Source organism: Danio rerio, chromosome 6 (genome assembly GCF_052040795.2).
Source record: "Danio rerio strain M-AB ecotype USA chromosome 6, GRCz13ab, whole genome shotgun sequence".
In the NCBI taxonomy this organism is placed as follows: Eukaryota; Metazoa; Chordata; class Actinopteri; order Cypriniformes; family Danionidae; genus Danio; species Danio rerio.
This window is the reverse complement of record NC_141026.1, coordinates 56,758,762-56,785,251: the sequence shown is the minus strand read 5'-3', so window position 1 is coordinate 56,785,251 and position 26,490 is coordinate 56,758,762. Positions and strand designations below refer to the sequence as shown.

General features: G+C 34.7%; 3 protein-coding genes across 12 annotated transcripts in view; 2 read left to right on the top strand and 1 right to left on the bottom strand.

The window, feature by feature from the left end:
* Positions 1-26,490, top strand: part of slc12a5a (solute carrier family 12 member 5a) — a 2,560,186-nt gene that overhangs the window by 1,817,328 nt on the left and 716,368 nt on the right. The gene's annotated exons all lie outside the window — the stretch shown is intronic.
* The window catches only part of tnnt2b (troponin T type 2b (cardiac)), a 35,268-nt gene that overhangs the window by 4,489 nt on the left and 4,289 nt on the right, over positions 1-26,490 (top strand). For 2 of the 9 annotated variants that reach the window (XM_087258260.1, XM_087258256.1), the window contains 10 exons: positions 6,769-6,804; positions 9,696-9,722; positions 9,886-9,907; positions 9,996-10,056; positions 11,124-11,240; positions 12,559-12,636; positions 15,823-15,930; positions 16,012-16,124; positions 19,361-19,451; positions 19,782-19,822. In XM_087258260.1, coding sequence (XP_087114386.1) covers positions 11,142-11,240; positions 12,559-12,636; positions 15,823-15,930; positions 16,012-16,124; positions 19,361-19,451; positions 19,782-19,822 — 530 coding nt within the window. In that variant the 5' untranslated portion in view covers positions 6,769-6,804; positions 9,696-9,722; positions 9,886-9,907; positions 9,996-10,056; positions 11,124-11,141. Of the gene's footprint in view, positions 1-6,768; positions 6,805-9,635; positions 9,723-9,885; positions 9,908-9,995; positions 10,057-11,123; positions 11,241-12,558; positions 12,637-15,822; positions 15,931-16,011; positions 16,125-19,360; positions 19,452-19,781; positions 19,823-26,490 lie in introns of those variants that run through there. The other 7 variants (XM_087258253.1, XM_087258254.1, XM_087258259.1 and 4 more) reach the window with 5 other exon arrangements.
* Positions 24,657-26,490, bottom strand: part of anks1ab (ankyrin repeat and sterile alpha motif domain containing 1Ab) — a 413,081-nt gene continuing 411,247 nt past the window's right edge. For both annotated transcript variants that reach the window (XR_015492423.1, XR_015492424.1), the window contains one exon: positions 24,657-25,056. The gene's annotated coding sequence lies outside the window, so the exon portion shown is untranslated. The remainder of the gene's footprint in view (positions 25,057-26,490) is intronic.

The following is a 26,490-nucleotide window of genomic DNA, read 5'->3' as shown; positions in this document are numbered from 1 at the left end:
TTATGCTAATGAGGGAGAGAATAAGGGCTTTCCCCCTCTGATGACACGTATAAAGGGAGAATGTCAATCAAAGTGTTTCAAGAGTTCACACTTAGCTCATGATTTATACATAGCTTGTTTGGCATGCTGTCCCGGGAGAGAGCCCTGAGCTCAAGGGATCCTCAGGCCGAGGGCTCCCCCTTTTCGCAGCGTTGAGGAAAATCGAGCTCAGGAGTAAGGCTTCCTGAAAGTTAGACATTGGAAAAAAGATTTAGGCTTCATTTATCATTCATTCATTCATTTTCTTGTCGGCTTAGTCCCTTTATTAATCCGGGGTCGCCACAACGGAATGAATCGCCAACTTATCCAGCAAGTTTTTACGCAGCGGATGCCCTTCCAGCCACAACCCATCTCTGGGAAACATCCACACACACATTAATACACTACGGACAATTTAGCCTACCCAATTCACCTGTAATGCATGTCTTTGGACTGTGGGGGAAACCGGAGCACCCGGAGGAAACCCACGTGAAGGCAGGGAGAACATGCAAACGTCACACAGAAACGCCAACTGAGCCGAGGTTCGAACCAGCGACCCAGTGACCTTCTTGAGGCGACAACACTACCTACTGCGCCACAACCTCGCCGGCTTAATTTATCTATAATATAAACCAGGGAACCCGGGGGAAACCCATGCGGACACGGGGAGAACATGCAAACTATGCACCGAAATACCAGATGGCCCAGCGAGGACCCTCCAACGCCATTGGTATTCTTTCTGTGAGGCAACAGTGCTAGTCACTGGGCCACCGTGCCGCTCATTCGGGATAAAGGTGGAAGGAAGGGTGTTTCTTCCAGACGAAGATAGTTGTAGAAAGGAAATGAGGATATATATATTGTGACTTGGGATCCTTTGATTGGAGGATCATGATTAGCTAATGTGGGCCAGCTGGGTCAATCATGAGAACGTGCTCCTCTGGAAATTAGTTTAAAATTAAACTTTACTTCTGCAGACTGTTTTTATTAGGTGTGATTATAAAAAAATAATCACTAAACTGTGTTTAAACCCCTTAAAAAAGTGATTTTTGCAGTCTAGGTCCTCTTTAAAAAGTGTTCTCTTTGTAGTTTGAGTTCAGGCATTCCAGGGACCGTGAGTAAGAAAGCTTTCTGTGTTTTCTCTGTTGAGAAGAGTTTTTGTTCACAGCACAAAGCCCATCTCAGTCTTTCCTTCTCCTGGCGGCTCAATCAGGACTCAGGTTTCCTCCCTGTGGATCCGGTTTGATTCCTGAGCTTTGACTCTGATACCCGAGTTAAATGTTAGTCACTACAGAGAACGAGGCTGAAGTCAACAAAACACAGGTTTTTAGTACAACCTGTCCCTTTAAAACAGGCTTACAGAAGCAAAATAGTGTTCTGTTGCTCAGGTATATTTGTGAAAATAGCCAGCAATACACTCAAAAATGATGTTTGCTGTTTGTTCAAATTACTTGTAATGTACTGTGTATTTATATAGCGCATTCATTGTAGTGCTTTAAAAGCATGGGGGTGGGGAGGGGGTCTCTCCACATCACCTCCAATGTGCAGCTCCACTTGGATGATATGACGGCAGCCACAGGACAATGGCGTGAGTGCACTCACCAAACACCAGCTATAGGTGGAGTGTAGAGACAGTGATAGAGCCAGTTCGGTGGATGAGGATGATTTGGAGGCCATGATCAGTAAGGGACGATAAAGTGAATTTGGCCAGGAAACCGGGGCTTCACCCCTACTGTTTATAGAGGTTAGAAGTGCCTTTGGATTTTTAATAACAACAGAGAGTTGGGACCTCGGTTTTATGTCTTCGGTTTAAAGACAGTGCTCACTGGCTGTATGGTGTTCCCTTCAATTTATTTTCGACATTACGACTCCACCACTTCCAACAGTAACCTAGATTTGCAAAGTGGTTTCTCATCCAGGTACTGACCAGACTTGACTTCAGTGAGTAACCGGTTTTGGGCTGCCGGTTGGTATGGTATCATTTATAATGATCTGAAAAAAACACGATTCTTGATTTTATTTTGGGACAACTTAATTGGTTTATGTTTAATCTACTTAAATTTGTAAAAACTAATAAGTTTAACATGATTCCTTCATGTTGTCCCAACACAAATCAGTTGTGTGGAACCCAGCAGTGTTCGCTGTAAAAACAAAATTATTGCTGCCTTAATTGTTTTATAGTTAAATCAAATGAACTTTTCTAGTCATTTATGTCAATCAAACTGGCCAAAGATATTAAACTATTAAACTTTGAACATTTATAAAAATGTATTTGAAACCTGATTAACTTATTAAATAAGTTAAAGCAACATAAAAATAGTTGTTGTCTTTTTTTCCAGTGTATTGGTCAAATTAATAGATTTTTATTTTATGACAAATATCATTAGAAAAGTCAGTAAATATCATGTTAAGTAAAGACATTTAGTAATTTTCATACTGTAAATACACAGAAAAATCAGTAAAATGCCTTGCTAAGAATGTAAACTATACAACTGGTAAAGGACCTTTTAAAAATCACTTTTATAAGGGGTTTAAACACAGATGTGTGGCAACAGTCTGTGAATATAAGCAGCTTCTGATGGTAAAAATGCATTAATTTTATCTTTGATAATCACTCTTGATGAAAATAGTCTGCTGAAACACTTTGATTGACATTCTCCCTTTGTACATGTCATCAGAGGAAGAAAGCCCCGCCCATTAGTGACCATCTCTCCCTCATTAGTATAGGACAATGGGGTATATGCCAAAGCATGCTAATAGGACTTTTAATTTGCCATTAACCTGGGTTAAGCGCTTCCAGCGAATTGAATGCCAATGCAAAATCCAGTGCGTTTAAGGTCTGTTTTCTTTAAAAATCAGCGATCTCCACTAGCTGAGTGATATCCGATTTAAAGTGGGTCTCAGATTGTACAAGAAGCACTGCATTAAATTACATTTCCCCCGCCATATCTTTAATATACGAGCATTTATTTTACTCCAGTATATTCAATGGAGCTTCTGCGTTAGCCTGCCAATTCTTACGGGTGCGTGCGAGTAAACAGCTTTTTGTCTTGTTTTACCAGGCCCGGCGCCAGGAAGTCAAAACTGAGGGGGCACTTTAAATCCATAGGGGGGCACTAGACCTGGTGACTGATTTTGGTCTCTTGTTTCTTTCATTTAGGCTATTTATTCGCATTTATTATTACTTTGCATTACTGCCTAAGTTACTGACCTAAGGCAGTAATATAGGCTACGTTTTAATAGTAATAACAATACGCAGTTTCGCTATTACGAATTTTATTAACGATGGTAATGCATACCGCTTATTAATGCAGACGGATGATGGCTTCAGTGCCAAATGAGTGCTTTAAATCATATGTTATTCTCCTTATTTCCGTTTTATTTCAAATAACAGCCCTATGAATGTTTAAAGTTTTAGGTAAAGACGTCAAATTATGCCCACACATGCAAGCTGACCCACGATCAGACAATTCATTTAACCGGTAAATAAATATAGTGAAATCAGCTTAACCGAGTCATCACGCTTCACAACCAACATCAGTGTTGGGGAAAAGCTAAATGTGACAATCTAATGTCATTCAAAACAATTACTTGGTTACATTTTAAGGCATTAGTGTAGCCAGAAAAATACCTAAAAAAGATACAAAAATTCACAGTTATTACCGTGAAAATTGGTTAAATTTTTATATGCTATATAACTTTTTTTTCATCATTTTAAATGTAAAAACAAAGATTTGTCTAAGGCTATTATAAATGTGCTTTTTTCGTGATATTGTAAACCATCATAAACCATATGTACCATAGTTTCTAGGCCTACCCGTCATTTTATTTATTAATTATTTTATTTATTAGGCCTTTTTTAATAGCTTGTTTTCAGGTTATTTTCATTTTAGGGCCATGAGCTAAGTCAAAACAAACTCGATATGTTGTATTTTAGCTCTTAAAACAGATCTACAATATATTTTATGTTGTTTAATTTTGCATGAGCAAATAGCAGTATAGCCTAAGTTACATACTTTTAAAAGATTATCATTCTGCCTACCTGCAGCGCACGAGATTTCTCGGTTGATCCGCGGTAAATCCACTTAAGCACTATACCTATTCCATTTATAACACTGCAAACTTGACTTCGCAGGCCGATCATCTTTAAACGCAAAATGCATTTATTATGTGTTATACCTTGACTGCAGTTGCATAATGGGATGTTTCTCTACGCAACTGTAAAAGTGCACTTTTCAGCAAAATGAAAGAAAACATTCAAAGGGTTCTGCGTTTTGTCAATTTTAGCTTAATTGTAATAATATTAATAATAATATAAATAAATAAATTAAAATATTATTTATAGTATAGCCTACTGTGGGACTGTGCAGTAAACTATTTATTTTTATTAAAACATTTTTATTAGGCTACATCTTCCCGAATAACTAATAAATGACTGGCAGTTGCGTCTCTGCTAAAATTAATTTAACAGCAAATTTCTTATGTGTTTTTTCCTTTTAGAGCTCAAGAGAGTTGTGTTTAAATAATTAGTTAACCAAAACATGTAATGAATTAAGCTGCTCCTATCATGTCACCCATTTTCTCCCTTGTGAGTTGAGTGCGCCTCCATCGCCGTGTGCGCGTTTTAAAGGCTATTTACGGGCGCACCAGACCTGACGCGGGGACCGGATCTCTGGACTATAGGACTAGCTTTAACCTCACCATTTTCATAATTTAATTGCTATGTCATATATTTTAAAATATTTAAATGTGTGTTCTGAAGGTTGGAAGGACGGGAGTGTTAATAATTAATGACAGAAAGAATTTTCAGTTTGAGTGAACAATCCTTTATAAAAACTGGGGGGGCACAAACTCTGTCTGAGGGGACAATGCCACCCTTTGCCCCCCCGTAGCGCCGGGCCTGTGTTTTACGCTTGAGCAACTAAATAAATGCTAAAGTTTACTTAACTGAATGTATTTTAATGACATTACAACATCGATGCTGTATACGGAACCGTATAAAATGAGAAAAAGTTCACAATAACAGGTCACCGGAAGTGTATCAGCATGGGAACAGCACTAGCTCGGCATATACCCTATAGTCTTGTTTTTGAATCTGCCACTATGCTGACACACAGGCATTTGTAGCTTCACCCTTTTCTTAAAAAGCACAATCTCATTTGAATTTAAAGCTACAGTCACCAAAACGGCATTTTAAGTTCACATACATTACACACTCTTGGGACATTAGAGACTTATTTCACATCTTGTAAAAAGGGATTGATAGGACCCCTTTAAAAGGGATTTCCTTAATATTTAGATTGTTTTAAACCCTCAGATTCCAGATTTTCCAGATTGGATCTCAGGTAAATATTGTCTTATCCTAACAAAACAAACATCAATGGAAAGCGGATTTATTTTCAACACAAATAAGGGCTTGGAAGTTTTATAAAAGGTGAGCTGCACCTTCCAAAAACAGAACATCTTTTTTGGTTTTTGATTTGTTTGTTTATTTATTTTTGTCTTGTTTTTTTTTTAGTTTTTTTAAGTGAGACCATTCTTATTAGATATCCTTTTGCCATTTTAAAACACACTAATCTCCACCTTAAAATGGGTTTTCTACAGTGGATTATAACTGTAAATAAAATTAGAAGCATCTTAAAAATGTGTTACCTAAATAAAATATCATTTAGAAAAATTCATTATTATAGACAAGTATAAAATGTCAATAACACGTTTTTTTGTAATGGTCATTTATTTAATCATTAAATAAAATAAAAAAAATATTATAAATACATTTATGAATATAATAACCATATTTATTCACATTACATAGCACATTTTAAAACATTCGTATTACATATTTTTTATATTTATATATTTATTCTGTTTGCTTGACTTTTTTTTCGGGTGCTCTGGTTTCCCCCACAGTCCAAACACATGCGCTATAGGTGAATTGGATAAACTAAATTGACCACAGTGTATGAGTGTGTATGAGTGTGAATGAGTGTGTATGGGTGTTTGCAGTACTAGGAAGCAGCTGGAAAGGCAGTCGCTGTGTAAAACATATGCAGGATCAGTTGGCGGTTCATTCTGCAGTGGTGACCCCTGATGAATAAAGGGACTAAGCTGAAGGAAAACGAATGAATTAATTTATTTATTCTGTTTATATACAACTTTAGCATTCACAAATACTATATATCACTTTGTCTCTCTTGGCGTGTGACTAATCTGCGGGTGGAGTATCACTTTTTCCCAAATACATTATGTAATATCTCTGAGTGACATTAATCCTGAATCTAATCCTCCTAAACCCGCTTAATGTGCGTTTAAGGCAAGACACCACAGGTTAATACAGAAAAACAAATGAACCAATAATTATCACTACTCTTTGCCAGTTGATTGATATGAAGAAACTCCACTAATATTGGCACAATTGGTAAAAATGAGAACAGAAATGTAACACGCTTTGTGTCAGCCTTTTTAATTTAATTTATTTGCATTTGTGCTTTGGTGTTGTCGCCTTTGATGAATATTAAATTTGCACCTGTTAGAATAAGTCAAATCTGTAGAAGCTAATTAATAAAGTGCATAAGTACACTAATTAATCAAGTAAAAATTAATAAATTAATAAAACAACAGCAACATTTTAAAGTGTATTCAGTGTGTTTTACATGTGGGTGAAAATGTGAGCGTTTGCATGAGTGTGTTGGTGATGTGTGTGTGAGTGTTTGCATGCAGTTTCTCTTCATGCTTCTGCTTCTGCTTCACCAGATGAGCTTCAGGAGGAGGAGGAGGAGGAGGAGGAAGGTAGAGCTGCTGCTTTTGTGCTGATGCTTTGGCTAAAGCTAAACTAATAATCAATTACTTTTGCCATAATAAATAAATACAAGCCATAAAATTAATATAAGTGTCCCAAATGAAAAACAAACTGCTTTTTTTTTTTTGCATTAACAAATATGGTGCATAAACAATTTAGAAATGTCCAAAATAGCAACTAAAATAGATTAATAAATTCAATTAATCAGGACATTATGAAGTTAAATAAGCTGAAATCATTGTTTCTTCACATAGTTTGACATATCTATAATCATTTTATTATGGCGATACGGTTGCTCAGTGGTTAGCTCTGTCACCTCACAGCAAGAATGTTCGCTGGTTCACGCCTCGGCTGTGTCAGTTGGCATTTCCGCGGGAGTTTGTATGTTTTCCTTGTGTTGGCGTGGGTTTATCTGGTTGCTTCCCCCACAGTCCAAACACATGCGCTATAGATGAATTAGATCAATTAAATAGGCCGTAGTGTACGTGTGTGAATAAGTGTGTAAGGATGTTTCAAAGTACTGGGTTGCAGCTGGAATTGCATCCGCTGTGTAAAACATATGCTGAATAAGTTGGCGGTTCATTCCGCTGTGGCGACCCCTGAGGGACTAAGCCGAAGGAGAATAAATGAATGAATAATTGAATTTATTTATTTATACACTTAATATATTTTGACTTAATTACTAAATATATGCATTCATTTATGGCCTCATTAGTGAAATCCAAAATAATGCTTAATAGTCGAAGTTATACCAAGGAAAAACATAGTTATTTCTTTATTATTTTTAATAATATTTACGATTTTATTTAGAATATGAACGTGGTATATAAATACAATATATTATTACAATAATAAATATTAATAAATAGCAGGGCTCAACAATAAGGACTGCCCGGTGGCCCAGGGCCAGCGTGAGAGACACTTGGGACAGTAGACCGGATCATTACTGGCCCGATTGGGACAGTGCTGCCTTGTCACTAACATTTAATTTGTCTGTGACTATTTGTCAATTGTGTGCATTTTTTTGTTTGTGCTTTTAAATCTTTAAATGCGACCTACTCTATAATGTCGTAAACAACATATTGCTTTCCGATTCGTCTTATCTGATTGATTTGACCATGCTATTTTTGTTTTTTTTTGTAACCTGGTAACAACCAGTACAGCGTAGAAACAGTAACAAGGCGGCAACACCAAATTAAAAGGCTAAACGAAAATGTCTATCTCTAACGTGTTGGAAGTAGACATTTACGTGGAAACAACACGACAAAATAAAAATGAAGTGATGTTATGCAATGTTTGGCGTCAGTTTGACAAGTCAGCCACCTTTTGTTAAATAATTTCAAACTGCAATAAAATGCCTCCGCATTTTCCATACTACTCTTTTTGTTTGCATAACACTTATATTTACAATTGTTTTTTAAGTATTGAAATTCTAGACTTACAGACTTTATTTTTGACACATTATTTAAAATATGTGGTTAACTTCCCTTTTTTTGGGTGGGGCCAGTGAAAATTTTGGCTGGGCAAGTAAAAATCTAAACCACTTGCCCGATCGGACCAGTACAAAAAACCCTTAGCGTTGAACCCTGAATAGGGATGTCCCGATCAGGGTTTTTTGCCCTCAAGTCATTTGATTTTAAGTATCTACCAATACCCGATCCGAAACTTCTATAAACCATCAACAAAATAGTAAAGAAGAGTGAAGAAACAGATCAAGGATGCTCCTTATTTTTTATTTAATTCATCTTATTTTACCATTCAACAACTCAGTTAACAAAGCACTTTTGTGAGGTACCTTGAACAATCAAGTAATAAATAACATCAATTCTTCACTTTTGAACTTAAAATATATATAAAAAAATAATATAAAAACAAAAGCACCTCAAATTAAAACACCCAACAGGAAATAACAAGTTTACATATCTCACAGTTTGCTTTGGCAATGTTGTGGTCATCAACTTTATAATACCTCCAGACCACAGACATACTTGCTCTTTCCGCTTCAAGCTGCTTTCATGTTTCACTTTGTCTGCATTTAACCAATAGCGTCTCTGCAGCAAAGTGATGTCATGCCGCACATGTTGCTACTTATGTGTGAAGTCAAGAAAGAGGTCTAACTCCGTGCTACCGCATAACTAAAGATGTGTTTAAAAATAATGAGAACATACATAATATACATATATATTTGAGTCCTGATTGGGAGGTAATGTCCGATTGAGTCTGAAACAACGTGATCGGGCTGATTTCCAATCACGTGATCTGATTTGGACATCCCTATAAATAATCATTTACAGTTACTTTTACTCTCACCTTACCTATACTGTTTATAAGTTATAAAACATATTTATTGAAGCTGTAAATAAAGTACACATTACATGAATATGCTTTAAAACAAATACTCTTTCAGTCTCCCACTTTAAATTCATTAATAAATTAAGTTTCAAATCCTTCAAAGTCAATCGTTCTCAGTGCTGTAATTATAGAGTGAATAATTCTTCGTAATGTTCCCAAATCATGTCTGGTGATTCAAAAGACCGACTTTAAAACAATCATCATTTGTTTTTTTGCAAATCCTGCCGTTTAGAAGGGCTTGTAGAAGCCGCTGGGAAACAAACACCCAGTCCACAAAAGTAAAAACAGAAGAATAATATAACAAACAACACCCAATAATTATCAATCATTATACCAGACGAGACACACTTGGGATGAAGTCAAACTACTGTCTTACTAATGGACAACATTCATCAAACACCTTAACCTGAACAGAACCCGGATTTTCCTGAAGCAAAGACCAAATACCTTTTAGTTGAGATTGTTGTTTCTGATAGCAGACCAGTCTTTCTTTCTTCATTTTCATCATCTTTGTTGTTTTGTGATTCAGACGCTGTGGAAGAACCAGGAGAGGAAGGTAGACATGATCTCTATCAGACCTATTGATAAAAACTGGTTAAACATTGATGACCTTTGACCCCATTTAAAGAAACAGCAACACCTGACATCTGATTGTATTTGAGTGATTGTGAAATCAATTGTGAAATTTTTTTTTCCCCTGACGCCAAATGGACTGAAAGAAGAAACAAAACCAAAGCACAAGTGAGTGAAATTTATTAATATCAAATGACAAATCCATATAAGACCATTACAATGAATTACGAACTAATGCATTGTTGTTGGTTATAAGAACCTTTTTGCCACCTCATGTGCCTCCCAAAATTCCTGATGGAGAGAAAGTTGATTTTGATGTGAGTTTATTGCATCATTTTGTGTTTGTTTGTTTGTTTGTTTGTTCATTCATTAAATTGAATAATTTTTTTATAAAATTAAAATGAAAATAAATTATGTAATATTTAATCAAATAAAAAATTATAAAAACTAAATAAAACAGAATAAAATTAAATTAAATAAAATAAATAAAATAATAAACTAAAATTAGATTACATTCAATTAAATAAAATAAAATAAAATAAAATAAAATTAAATAAAATAAAATAAAATAAAATAAAATTAAATTAAATTAAATTAAATTAAATTAAATTAAATTAAATTAAATTAAATTAAATTAAATTAAAAAATAAAATATACCTCACAGTTTGCATGTTCTCCCTGCGTTCGCGTGGGTTTCCTCCCGATGCTCCAGTTTCCACACAGTGCAAAGACATGCGGTACAAGCTAAATTTTCTGTAGTGCATAAGTGTGAGTGAGTGTGTGTGGATGTTTCCCAGGGATGGGTTGCAGCTGGAAGGGCATCTGCTGTGTAAAACATATGTTGGATTTAATTTAATTTAATTTAATTTAATTTAATTTAATTTAATTTAATTTAATTTAATTTAATTTAATTTAATTTAATTTAATTTAAATTAATTTAATTTAATTTAATTTAATTTATTAAATTAAATTAAATTAAATTATGATTTAATTTGATTTAATTTAATAGCTGGACTTAAAGAAAGAAATGTATTTGAGCATTTTATATTATTGTTATATTATTTACATAATATTGGGCATAGATTAATTTAATATAATTTTATGTATCATATTTAATAGTATACTTACACTTCATTTACTTTGTAATTTACTTTCTACTGCTGTTATGCTTTGCATGTTTCCTCCTTGTCATCAACTATAAGCTACAAATGCTTTCGCAATTCCAACATGTTTACTGTCATGGCCATAAATCACTCCACACCTCCAGTTACTAAACTATCCATGTTATACGGCCTGCACCGCCATAAAACATATGCTTTGAGTAGTTTTTACAGTGCTGCACATTACCAGCATTACTTAATTACTCATAAAAGCGTATCCTCAGGATATTCACCGCAAGCGTATGGAGAAAGACCTGACGGAGCTGCAGACTCTCATTGAGGCTCATTTCGAGAAAAGGAAGAAAGAGGAAGAGGAGCTGATCAACCTCACACAGCGCATTGTGAGGCTCTCTCTGTCACACACACACTCCAACAGAATCTGGCTGCAGACTTGCATGTGTAATCTCAGACATGCAGTCTCAGACACAAGCACTCAATAGCTGTATCCCCTCCCCTCTAGATATTACCATAAAAATACCATAAAAATCAATGCCTGTTCCCCCAAATATTCTTCAGTACTGCTGTTTGAAACAATGAAATCACACATTTAATTTAAAAACAATCTTCTTAATTGCAATATTTTTTTAGCTTTATGAAAAATATAAAAACATCTATGATCACAACAATAAATAGATAATTATTAATTACAGTTACCTTATCTTAAATAATCAAATGCATCAAAACAAACACTTTAAAGTGTATTCAATAAGAGCAAACACTTTGAAAAAAGCCTAAAGTCTCAGAACAGGTGCATGACATTGTTTTTCATGCATCATTTTGTCTGCAGCATCTCGCCTAAATTTATAATAAGTAAATTAATATGATTTCTTGTTATAATGCCGTTGTTGTGAAGATAAACATGCTAGATGGCCAAATTTGTTGGTGAACATCAGGACTGTACTGGTCCACCAGTTAAACCAGCTGCAACCAGTATGGAAACTTAACGCTCATTCCAGCAGGGCTAGTTTTAGAGACATGCTACCTGTAATTAATCAAACAATAAAAATCATATTATAATGAATGCTGAAGCATCACTAGACAATAAAAAGTAATGATGCTGAAACTGTAGCTTAAATGAACATTAAACAATTCAGTCGTCCCCAAAAAGCTTAATAATTGAGTTGTTCAATGTGTTGTTTAAATACCTGTAAGTAATGTAGTTTAAACTAGCAGCAAAAATCTTTTTTGATTGTTATAAAATATACAGTCTAAAAACACTATTATCAGGTGAAGTTTTTTTTTCCCTCTCCGCTGTCGCCACTGCCTCGCATGGTTCAGGATTGGTAGAGCTACGCATCGATGAATTTGCTCTTCAGTGTTTAAACTCTCTGTAATGATTAAATCGCACTGAACTGAGCTAAACTGAACTGAACTGAACTTAAACACTAAAACCTGAACCACACTGTTCCAGTTACTATGACCATTTATGTGAAGCTGCTTTGACACAATCTACATTGTAAAAGCGCTATACAAATAAAGCTGAATTGAATTGAACTATTATTGACTATAAATTATTACAGAATTTGTTCATGTGGGTTTTGACTGAAAGCATAAGTGCATCAAACTGAGTGTGAGTCAATATTTGACTCATGCTGAATTCGATAATGCTCTTATGATTTGAACTGATGTACTGCATCTGTTGTCTGTTGTGTTGATCAGGAAAACCGCAGGTCAGAGCGAGCAGAACAGCAGCGCATCCGCACAGAGAGAGACCGAGAGCGGCAGAACAAACTGGCTGTGAGTCCATAACATAGAAAAACAGGGAGAAATAAAGTACTTCTAGTGATTAACCTGTGTAATTAATTTTAATGTGCACATTATGATAATGCCAACCAAAATAAAGGCAAAGATAGTTTTTGAACTAAGAACTCTTCATATATATATATGTGTGTGTGTGTGTGTGTGTGTGTGTGTGTGTGTGTGTGTGTGTGTGTGTGTGTGTATATATATATATATATATATATATATATATATATTAGGGATGTAACGGTATTGTAAATACCGTCATACCACAATATAAATTTTTTTTGATATTACCGAAGTCGCATGACTCGGTAAAACCATAGGTCTTCTGAGAAAATTTGCTCAGGCGAATGAAGCGAACGGGAGGTAGCGAAAACTACAATTCCCATCAGCCCATGCTTGACCATCATCCCTTGCGGTCTGTTGTCGCTACAGATCCAGTAATGCGGAAATGGAGTGTGCTGCTAGAAGCGGGGAGGAAAAAGAGCTGGAAAACCCTAAAGCGGGTGTTGTCGCCACGCGCGTACTGAATAGCGGTGTTGTCGCGCGAGTTCTTATCAGCTGTGTTGTCGCGCGCGTACTGAATAGCGGTGTTGTCGCGCGAGTTCTTATCAGCTGTGTTGTCGCGCGCGTACTGAATAGCGGTGTTGTCGCGCGAGTTCTTATCAGCTGTGTTGTCGCGTGCGTACTGAATAGCGGTGTTGTCGCGCGAGTTCTTATCAGCTGTGTTGTCGCGCGCGTACTGAATAACGGTGTTGTCGCGCGAGTTCTTATCAGCTGTGTTGTCGCGCGAGTTCTTATCAGCTGTGTTGTCGCGCGAGTTCTTATCAGCTGTGTTGTCGCGCGAGTTCTTATCAGCTGTGTTGTCGCGCGCGTACTGAATAGCGGTGTTGTCAGCACACTGTTCAGATTGATGCAGACATGAGACCTCTATCTTACTCACGGTTTGTCCTCTAAAGTGGGGGAAAGACAATGCACAGCGTTACCCACTGCTGTCAACCTGGGCCAAGTCATATCTCTCTTGTCCCAGAAACCTCAGTCCCAAATGAGAGTTTTTTTTTCTGTTGCAGGGGACATTGTAAATGCCCAGAGATACCAGCTTTTACCAGATTATATTTATATGATAATTTTCCTTTAAACCCATGTCTATCTAAGTGAGTGAGTGATTAAATGTTGAATATGATGAGTTTTCAACAATACTAAATTGAAACTTTATTTTTTTTACATGGTTTAATATTTTTTTGTTATTAAAATTGAAGTTCCTGTTTCAAAGCTTACAGATAGATGGCTAATTTGTATGTCATTGACACTTTTGGCAGTTTTTTGGAGTATTTTCATAAGTTTTGTTTTTTCCTGTAAATGATTCAATAAATACCGTACCGTGACATTCATACCGAGGTATTACCGAACCGTGAAATTCTGATACCGTTACATCCCTAATATATATATATATATATATATATATATATATATATATATGTGTGTGTGTGTGTGTTTATATATATATATATATATATATATATATATATATATATATATATATATATATATATATATATATATGTCATCGAAAATCAACATTTTTCTCAGCTTCCTTTGTTTATGTTGAGATATTTTACTTTAATGAAAAGAAAAAGGACTAATTCCTTGCCATAAAAGTGATATTATTAATAAATTAAAATGCTTATTTTAGAGGAAAATTTCAGACAGCATTTAGAGGTTTTAGAATCTAAACTCTCATATATATATATATATATATATATATATATATATATATATATATATATATATATATATATATATATATATATATATATATATATATATATATATATATATATATATATATATATATACACACATAAATAAGCACACCCCATTTTGAAAATGAATATTTTATCCATTTCTCAGTGAGTATAGGCAATGCATTTTGGTGCATTTAAACAAAACAGATTTATTAAGCAGATATATTTATCAAAATAATTCTTTAGTCACCAAACATATTTAGAAATTGAAAGATAATACATCAAAATTCAAGCAAAATATTGCGAAAAACTTTTTAAATTGCAACCTACAAAATTTCAACTAATTATTTATTTAATTTTTTTTCTTCTCTTGATTTTTTTCTCTTTTTTTATTTGTTTTTAATATTTTTCTTTAACATAAATTTGGCTGTACTAGTTTTGGGACCATTATCGTAAGTAATTTTGTTAGATTAGCTTCAGATTTGGCTCAGTATGAAGTCAGAATTATTAGCCCCCCTTTATTTTTATTTTTCAAATATTTCCCAAATGATGTTTAACAGAGCAAGGACATTTTCACAGTATGTCTGACAATTTTTTTTCTTCTGGAGAAAGTCTTTTTTGTTTCATTTCGGCTAGAATAAAAGCAGATATACATTTTTAAACACCATTTTAAGGACAAAATTATTAGCCCCTTTAAGCTATTTTTTTTCCCGATAGTCTACAGAACAACCCATCGGCATACAATAACTTGCCTAATTACCCTAACCTGCCTAGTTAACCTAATTAACCTAGTTAAGCCTTTAAATGTCACTTTAAGCTGTATAGAAGTGTCTTGAAAAATATCTAGTCAAATATTATTTACCGCCATCAATGTAAAGATAAAATAAACTAATTATTATAAATGAGTTATTAAAATAATTCAGGAGGGCTAAACTTCAACTGTATATATATATATATATATATATATATATATATATATATATATATATATATATATATATATATATATATATATATGAAGAGTTCAGATTCAAAAACCTCTGTGCCGTCTGAAAATTGAAAATTAACATGTTATTGTTATTTTACTTTAAAAACCATGAAAAATACTTATCCTCTGCTGTAAAATTAAAATTACTGAACCCACCCACAGGAGCCTGATGAAAATTTTAGAAGAAAATTTTAGAAAGCATTTAGAGGTTTTTGCATCTGATATATATATATATATATATATATATATATATATATATATATATATATATATATATATATATATATATATATATATATATATATATATATATATATATATATATAATCATGTATAATAAAAAATATGTATATTTGTAATTTATAATAATACTTTCCTTCCTGGTTGTAAAATGTATCACTCATTGTTAGGTACATATTTTTTTCTTTATTATTTTCCATTTTTCAGGAGGAAAAGGCTCGAAAAGAGGAAGAGGAGGCCAAGAGGAAGGCGGACGATGATGCAAAGAAGAAGAAGGTTCTCACAAGCTTCCAATACACCGGATACATGCAGAGGGTAAGACAGCTCACAGGTCAGAGGTCAAAAGGTCGCCAGCAGACCTCGCTTATTGTTTATTGTTTTGCTTTTGATTGACAGACAGAAAAAAGGGGCGGGCCCAAGAAACAAACTGAGAGAGAGAAGAAAAAAACAATCCTGAGCGAACGCCGCAAGGAGTTGAACATCGAGAATATCGGTGCGGACAAGCTGAGGTGAAAGAGTTATCAAAACACACCTGAGACATAGCTTGAACATTGCTGTTGCCTCACACTCACAGACTGGTTAATCGGGTTTTAAAGGCATATTTCACATTAAAAGGGAAATTCTGTCGTCATTTAATGTCCTTTTCACTTGTGCAAAACATGTCTGAGTTTATTTATTCTGCTTAACACAAAAGAAGATATTTTGAAGAATGCTGAAAACCTGTAACCAGGACAGCACGGTGGTGCAGTGGGTAGCTCAACTGCCTCACAGCAAGAAGATCGCTGATTCAAATCCCAGCTAGGTCAGTTGTCATTTCTGTGTGGAGTTTGCATGTTTTCCCTGTGTTGGCGTGGGTTTCCTCATGATGCTCCGGTTTCCCCCACAGTTCAAACACATAACACATGAATAAGCTAAATTGGTCGTAGTGTATGTACAATTCAAGAGTTCACACTTAGCTGATGATTGGTATTAAGCTAGTTTGGCATGCTGTCCCGGGAGAGAGCCCTGAGCTCATGAGATCCTCAAGCCCGGGGCTCCCTCCCGTTGCAGGGCGAGAGGGGTGTTTGAACTTAGGTAGATCTCGAGAACCCCCCCTCTCCTGCTGCTTAAGGATTGCTAAGGTGGTGTGTTGCTGGTGGAACTGAATATGGTGCTGAGTTGGTTTAATCAATTCACTTAAGTCTCATGAGTTTTGGACTATGGGAGGAAACCGGAGGACCCAGGCAAAAACCCATGCAAGCATGGGGAGAACATGAATTTCCACACGTAAATGTTGTCCGGCTGGGTAGAGGCCCAAGCCGGAGGCATTCGTGCTTCGAGGCAACAGCGCTAGCCACTGGGCCTCAGTGCTGCCCTATAGAGAAAAGAGAAGGAGAGGGGGTGGAAGGGGGGATTCTTCAAGACGAAGATGACTAAAGGTAAGATGCTTGGTTATTTATTCTTGGTTAGGAATCGTCTGATTTGTGGTTCGTACATTAGACTCATGGCCAGACGTGTAAATCATAAGCACGTGATCCTCTCAAAATTAGTTTATAAATAAACTTCACTAAATGAATGAATGAAAAAAAACTTAACCATTGACTTCTGTAGTTCTTCCTACTATGGAAGTCAGTAGTTACAGGTTTTCAGCTTTCTTCAAAATATCTTCTTTAGTGTTCAACAAAAGAAAGAAACTCATGAGGGTTTATAATAGGGCTGCACAATTTATCATAAAATTATTATCGCTATAATAGTATGCAATATACGTATCGCAGACGAGTGTGACAAATTACATTTATTTCATGCATTGGTTGCTTATTTATATTTGAAGTGCAAATCGTTTATACAAAAAGCCGGCAACACCAAAGCTACAAAATTCAAATGTTTTACTTTTTAAATAGCCAAGCTTTAATGGCCAAAAAAGGCTTTTAAAATGATAGAAAATGATGGTTTTCCATCAGTGATTTTCCCGTTTTGGACCACGCTGTTTAAATAGCATCCATTTGCGCTACTTTGTGGAATCATGAGTGTGCCGTCTGAAAAGATGTGTTCAGACGCATTGCTGGCTATTTTGAAGAACTGAAATGTACCACACACTAAACGACAAAAAGCTAGTCTAAAGTCCATTGCAGAGTGCATTAGTTATTCTCCTATACAGGTCCAAATGCTTACACATTGCTTAAGACACAAAGGATGTGCAGCAACACACAAATATATTTGCATATTACAATTTGAGGATTAAAATGTTACAAAAAATATTATTTTCTACATAAATATAAAAACCCCTGCCTCCACACCTTCTTCACCTTAGGGGGCTTTTTTCAGTTAAAAAATGACAATTTGCATTAGTATAATGTTATTATTATTAGCAGTATTATTTATTATATGCATATTTATATTAGTTTTAAGGACTAAAAAGTAAAATCAAAGTAAAGAGAAAGTAAATAGGCAGAATGAAGGAGGCTTGTTCTTTATCCTTGCGCTGCAGATGCTCTGTTTCACTAGTGAAGCGTTTAATTTTTCCACTAACAAAGTCCGCCATGTAAAAAGCAAATGCGCCATGGCACGACACAACTGACTCTTAAAGGAAATGAGAGATGAGACTCTGATTGGTTTAATGCACATTATGCTCAAAAACACACCCAGAACACATTACAAGAATAAGCACAACCCTGTTAAACCATGCACTGGTGCAGGGAGTATTTTTCCATTCAATAACACGCCCTTAATGCTTTAGACTTTGTGTCTAGATCATTAACATCGAACTATATGTTTGCACCTTGACAGTTTTTTAGTCTGAATTAAAATTAATTATATCTGAAAAACATATTTTACTATTTGACATACTATTACTACATAAATAAATGATTTAAAAACTTAGCTAATAAAATTAGCATTTTTCTAGGGAAATGTTAGATTACAAGACATATCGTTATCAAAATACTCATCAACTCATCACATATTATTCCAGTATCATGCACAATGAAAAAAACGCAGAGTTCGACACAATTCAATCATGTTGTCCCAACACAAATCAATTAGGTTAACTTAAAATTTAATAAAATTTAAGTGGACTGAACACAAAACAATTAAGTCGTCCCAAACAAATCTCAACAATTGTGTTGTTTCAGCTCATTTTAAATAAGTAATTTGAACAAGCAGCAAAATATATCCCCTCCCCTGTTTATTTCACCCCATTTTTTGTTTAATAGAGAAGATTTTGTCAACACACTTCTAAACATGATAATTTTAATAACTCATTTCTAATAAGTGATTTATTTTATCTTTGCCATGATGACAGTAAATAATATTAGACTAGATATTTTTCAAGACACTTCTATACAGCTTAAAGTGACATTTAATAGCTTAACTAGGTTAATTATGTTAACTAGGCAGGTTAGGATAATTAGGCAAGTTATTGAATAACAATGGTTTGTTCTGGAGACTATCAAAAGAAATATAGCTTAAAGGGCTGATAATTTTAACCTTAAAATGTTTTTAAAAAAATTAAAAACTGTTTTTATTCTAGCCGAAATAAAACAAATAAGACTTTCTCCAGAAGAAAAAATATTATCAGACATACTGTGAAAATTTCCTTGCTCTGTTAAACATCATTTGGGAAATATTTAAAAAAGAAAAAAAAATCAAAGGGGGGCTAATAATTCTGACTTTGACTGTATATTTGTTTGAGTGTAGTTTATAACTTGAAGGTGAGTAAATAGCGAAGTAGATTTTAATATTGGTGTGAACTGTCCCTTTAATACAGGGAAACGGCAAATGAGCTCTGGAAGAAGATGCGGCAGCTGGAGGCCGAGAAGTTTGAGATGCACTACAAATACATGAGCCAGAAATACGAGGTGAGCTTTCCAAATCCATAAAATGCAGATTAATGGCCTCAGCAGAACAGGACGGTGCAGTACAGAGGCACAACACAAGGAGAGGACTTTTATGAGATGTCATACAACTATCAATTACACACACACATGCAGACACACCCAGATCAGAGCTGGCAGAACAATCACACGGGCCGGTTCCCATGTGCACGCACACACACACACACACACACACGCACACACAGGCACACAAACAAACACACACACACAGCCTGATTGACATGAGAAGGAAACAGAGTAATACAGCAGTGATTCACACACACTGATTCATTGGTGCGGTTTTGTGTCTCGTAGATCACCGTCTTGAGGAATCGAGTCAGCGACCATCAGAAGAAGTAAGCTGCATGGTGTCAAATCATGATGCATTATCATAAAACAAAATCATGAGGCATTATCATCAAAGAAAGCGCCAAATATTTTCATCATTATTTTTTCTTCACATGATCTGTTCATTTTGTCCCATATTACTGAATATCCATCATAATTTCTTTGTAAATTATGTGAAATGTGCATTTATAATCTAATGAAAAATAGATACATATTATTAATAATGTAATTAGTAGTGATAATTTAAATATAAGATTATCTATATAAATAACAATAATAATAATAATAATAATAATAATAATAATAATAATAATAATAATTATTATTATTATTATTATTATTATTATTATTATTGTTATTATTATTACTGTTATTATTACTGTTATTATTATTATTATTATTTTATTAATATTTTTATTATTATTATTATTATTATTATTATTATTATTATTATTATTATTATTATTATTATTACTTGTACTTCAGCAACTTTACTGGCTTCCTTTTAAATTACTGATTGATTTTAAGATTGATTTTAACATGCAAAGCAGTGCATGGGCAAGCACCTGACTACATTTGTGAACTGGTTACTCTGGCCACTCCCACCCGTAGTCTTCTTCCTCATCTGCAATCTTGCTGTATCAGCCACACTGTAAACTGAAGACTATGGGTGGTCATGCTTTTTCTCACAGGGCCCCTAAGCTATGGAATGGCCTACCCAACAGCATCAGGAATGCTGTTTCTCTGGATTGTTTTAAGAAACTTCTTAAGACTCACCTTTTTACCGTTGCTATTTACTTGCTATATTTGTTATTTTTTCATCTAATTGTCTTGAATCATTTATATTTTTGTGGTCTTTTTATTTATTGTATTTTTTGACTGTTTTTACTGTTCTGAATTGTTTGCCTTGTATGCCTGTTAGCGCTTTGGGACTGAGAAAAGCGCATTATAAATAAAATTTATTATTATTATTATTATTATTATTATTATTATTATTATTATTATTCTCTCTTTCTGTTTAGTAGGCATGCAAGAATATAGGCATAATTAATACATTACTAACCTAATAAAGTAATCAATATGTATTATTAACTATGTAATTATTAGTCATAATTTAAGTCTAACAGTATTTATATAAATAACAATATAATTATTAAAACATATTTTATTACCATTATAATTATTACAAATATTATTAGTAGTAGTAATTCTTCTTATTATTATTAATATTATTACTTTTTATAATTTTTTTATTAATTTTATCAATTAATAAACATCTCTGTTTAGTAGGGATTCATTAATATAGTAACTTAATAAAGTAATCAGTATGTGTTTTTTTATAATTATTATTAAAAATGTAATGATTGTTTGAAAATAACTATAATAATGTTTATGTAAATAACAATAATCATAATAAAATATCTATAATATTAATAGTATAATAATAATAATAATAATAATAATTATTATTATTATTATTATTATTATTATTATTATTATTATTATTAAGTAGTAGTAGTAGTAGTAGTAGTAGTAATAATAATAATAATACATTAGTAAACTTAAAAATTCAGTTTAGTAGCAATGAATTTATTTGATCAAATATTAAGTAAAAAAAATACAATTTAAAGCTATTATTTTCTATTTTATTATAATATATAATAAATAATTTATTCTTGTTATGCAAAGAAAACATTTTAGCATTATTACCTATATTGCTCACACAGGATCATAGAAGTCACAGGATCCTTCAGAAATAACTTTAAAGAAATGTATTATTAAGGATCATTTGATTATTTTTGTGACTATATAATATTTTTTGTGTCTTTACTGTCACTTTTGATCAATTTAATGCATCCTTGCTGAATAACAGAATTAATTTCTCATTAACATTGATTAAATTTTACGGTAATTTTGCTTAACCCAAACTTTTAACCTGCAGTCTACATTTGGACGAATATATTTAACTTAAAGTCAGTGCAATACTTTAATAAATTACATCTCAAATAGTGAAGCACATTTGCTATCAATGCCGAGGTTGTTTGCTTAATTAAATTTTGAATTTGAATTGAATTTATGAGACGTTTTAAATCAATGCAGAATCTGAATTCAGAGTAGTATTTGGTGCAGTTTCGACTATGACCGCAGACCAAAACCTGTTTAGCTCTTAAATCTCAAATGTCAAGCACACTCTGAACAGTAAACATGTTAACTTGAGCTGAGATGAACAGGGATGAGCACAAGTCCTGAAATAACACACTGACCTCTGAGCCTTCAGATAAAGACCCAGCTAAGACGCTTAATCCCGCTAGGCTAATCAAGCATAGCATCATGTTTCCAGAGCTTTCTGTGCGAAATAACAGTGGCTGCTTTGTTGTGGATGACCTTTGACTGGATTGTGAATCTAAGAGCGTAAGAATGAATATGCAAAAACAGACAGTTAGGATTTTGTGCATGCAATAAATAAATAAATAAATAAATAAAATTATTTGGTCATTATGGTAATAATCTGGGGCCTCATTAATCAACGCTGCGTATGTACAAAAACTTTTTGTACGCCAGGTTTTAAGCTCACAATTGACCCCATCGCTAACCCACACCCAAAAACCGCCACCCACCAATAGTGGCTTAGCAACTGTAGCTACGCTCTCTGTCAAGCTTTCGAGCAAGTGCATATGGATTGTGCAAATATGATACCCGGTATCCTTAAAGTTTGGATGGGATGGTGGAATTTTTTTTCCTTTTCAAAACCAAAAACCCAAGAGGAGAAATGCCAGCCTGAATCAAGCTGTGTGAGGGGCGCTAAAGGAGCGGAGCAAAATTGGTGTTGTTTTGATATTCCAGATACATTCAGTAATAGACAGACGGCAATAACTCACACACCTCTTACCCTAAACAGATCTAAACTGTGTTTCCTGCTAAAATACAAAGCAGGTTATGTTTCACAGCGGTCCTTTTCTTTTTTTCGCTCAATATTATGAGCAGTTCTCCCTTTAAGCCTTCGCCATAACGTTAGTAACTTAGTCATACTAATAGCGAATAGGTCATAATGACATGAGTTATTGAACTAGAAAATTTCGCAAATCTGCGAATCTGTTGCGAACTTTACTGAACTTCATATTTCCATCTATTTCAAGTTACGAATATTTGAAATTACAAATCAACAGAACAAAACCGAGATATGATCCAAACTGAGCACTTGCGATCAACCAGCAGCTGTTTTTCATTAATTTATAAAGAGTACAAAAACATACTGACAGTTATAGGTAGGGCCACACGGAATCTGCGCGCGCAGAATTCCGCAGATTTCTGCAGATTTTTAGTCCATTATTAATTCTGTTTTTTTTAACTTGAGTAAATGTGTAAATCTGAATTTATACATTGTTTATTCAGTAATTTATTACTTTTTATTCAATATGTTAAGGTTTTAGTTATGATACTCCGCTGGATACTCCCAAAATAATTCCGCAGAAATCCGCAGATTTTTACCAAAATTCTCCGCAGAAATAGCAAAAAAACGTCCGCAGATTCCGTCTGGCCATAGTTATAGGTAACTTACTGTACATTGTTATGGGTCAATGATGCTAATATTCAACAAAACTCCATCAGTTCTTTCTATGAATGAACTAACGTTATGTAAAAGCTTTGTCCATGCGTGTTTCCTCGTCAGTTAGTAACGCTATATTTAATTTCACAACATTAATCTATCAGGCTTTTTGGCTAAAAATAGAGAAATCACGGTTTTATTTGTTATTATTAAATTATTTTTAAATGTCACCTCTCTTGCTGAGCATGAGCTAAGCTGTTGAATGTTCAGCGTATGAGGCGGCTAGGCTAAGCTAGCTTCAATTTTGACTGAATTATTCTCTAATCGGTCGCCTATTATGTCGTGAATATACCCCTGTAATGCATACTGCAGTCCTTTTTTGTCTGGCTTTCTCGGATATACCACCTGTTTGCCAAAAATGGCATTATATCACTGGCAATGTCTGACACCGGGGCATACACATTGTAAAAGCTGTCAGGCACGAAAGCTTGACAGGCGTAGCAACAGAAACTAAGGAGGGCGGGGCTTAGTGAAGGGTAAATTGAATTTACTAACAGTTAAAGTGAAGAATAAACGTGAGAATGTGAACAATTAACGTCAGAATGTGTGTGGGTCCGTGCCAACTTCATGTCTGGTGTACCTGTATTTCTTGTGTATCTTTGTTTAATTTCCACTGGCGACTCCTAGAGGCAATTATGTTAAATTACACACTACAAAGTATCGCAACAACACATGTGAAAAACTTTGGGTTAATCCAATAAAATGGGTTAATAAACAATATTTTTTTTACCAAGTTTGTGATTTAGAACATATAAAAGCATTTTCAAATGTATACAACCCTTAGTCTATGGCAATGGCAGTGTTGGCCTTATTAGAGGACATTGTCAATGGTCGAATCCGAAGGGAACGTGTTTTTAGAGATCATAGTGATTTTCTGGCCCCAATGATGACTGGCTTATTAGCCATTTCAGATTTCCAAGAGCTATCCTCTTGGAGCTCTGTGCTGAGTTGGGTCTAAATTTGGAAAGAGAGACAGCAAGGAGGCTCCAAGGTGGCAGGGTGCACGATGGGTGGCTTCTTGATGAGTGATGTATTTAAAGATGTTATCCCAGCTAAGTTTTTTATTTATTTATTTTTTATTATTTTATTGAGCGTAGCTATTTAATTGCATATCAGGTGACCAAGGTTATCCATTAAAGACGTGGCTGTAAACCCCCCTTAACAACCCACAAACTGACCAAGAGCGCAGATACAATGATGCCCATTCTAGCACTCGGTCAGTTGTAGAGCGGGCGATCCGCTTGTTAAGTGGTGACGTGTTTGTGACGTATGTAATACTGTTTCTGCATCCAAGTCGCCATTCACTTGAGTGGAGAAATCATTTGTTTATGATCACTTTTTATTCATATCGCACATTAAATTTAATTTGATATAAAGTCATAGTGTACACAACAATCCCTGGGCTTGCTGCATAACAAATACCAAAATTTTAATAATTTATAAAACAATGAATTACTTTCTGGCCATCGGATATTAGGCATGGATATATATAGTGCGATCGTGACTTTCGAAAGTATTAAATCGCTTTGTAAACGTTTATAATTACCATTTCATGAGTCTCCCCATTCAGTTGAATAGAGCACTTGGACCCGGAAGCCGCTCCTCGTGACGTCACACTTAACAAGCGTTAGGCAGCTGAAATGCCGGTGGCGCTGCCTTGATAAGAGCTGAGGGGTGCTGCTATACCGCCCAAACAAAGTGTTCCTCTAATACATCTGTGTCTCCCACAGACACGGATACTACTCCAGACAGTAAAGAGTCGCCCACAATTGAGGCAACTCTCTCCTCAAAAGGTTTAGTTCAGCATTCCCTGTTCCCCGCCTGTTTGGTCCACACTTTGACGGTGCGTCGCTGTTCTCCTCTTAACCTGCACCTTTACATCGGACCATTTCTTTTTTTAATTCATTCACAGTGCTATGTTCAGACCCCACTGCATTAATCTCGTCTATTTTTTTTTGTTTTGTTATTAATTTCAGAGGACAAACTTCCAAATAACACTGTTTTTTTTCTGGTCTATCTCAGATATGAGCACCTTTAATTCTCTTCTTGCTTGCTTTTGCCATTGCTTTTTCATTTGGTTTTGCCAAAGTAGAGTCATTACCATATTTATACAGGGGGAGGAGGCAGGGAGGGGTTTTGCGCTCATGCATGTTGTGCTCAATTTCACGTTAATTCAGATGTACAAAGAGAATATGCATGGGATTCGGCAGTGCTTCATACACACGTGTTGCAAATCGGTCACAACACAAACAAATGAAGAAACGCGCAGCAAATTGATCTCAACGGGCCACGCAGTGGCGCAGTAGGTAGTGCTGTCGCCTCACAGCAACAAGGTCGCTGGTTTGAACCTCGGCTCAGTTGGTGTTTCTGTGTTGATTTTACATATTTACCCACGCGAACGCATTCTGTGTGTGTGTGTGTGTGTGTGTGTGTGTGTGTGTGTGTGTGGATGTTTCCCAGAAATGGGTTGCAGCTGGAAGGGCATCCGCTGCGTAAAAACGTGCTGGATAAGTTGGCAGTTCATTCCGCTGTGGCAACCCCGGATAAATAAAGGGACTAAGCCGATATGGAAATTAATGAATGAATGAAATTGGTCTCAACATTTGCAAACATACTTTTTGCAAAAAAGTGGACGTCCGACAAATGTGTTACGTGGATATTTGCAAACGTTGAGACCAATTTGCTGCTTATTTCTTCAGTTGTTTGTGTCATGACCAATTTGCAACACGTGTGTCTACTGCAAAATAACATTTAAATTCCAGTAAAATATATAATCGGCCTAATTGGCATGCACCAATGGTTTGAATGCACTTATTTACTTTTTTACAGTGTAACAAAGCTATATATACTGTATATTTAGTTAATTCTAAATATCAGTGTTTCGTAAGGTCGCAGCTGCTCTGGACTAAGCCGTGTGGAAGTCAGTCAAGTAGTTTAATTATAGACAACAATCACCATAACTTTACCCAACTGCTCCAAACACACTGAACGCCCAGTCATTCGGCGGATTTAACAAAAGCCTTTGGTGAAACTCATGCTCCAGATGCGTGACTCATGGTGAATTTGCAC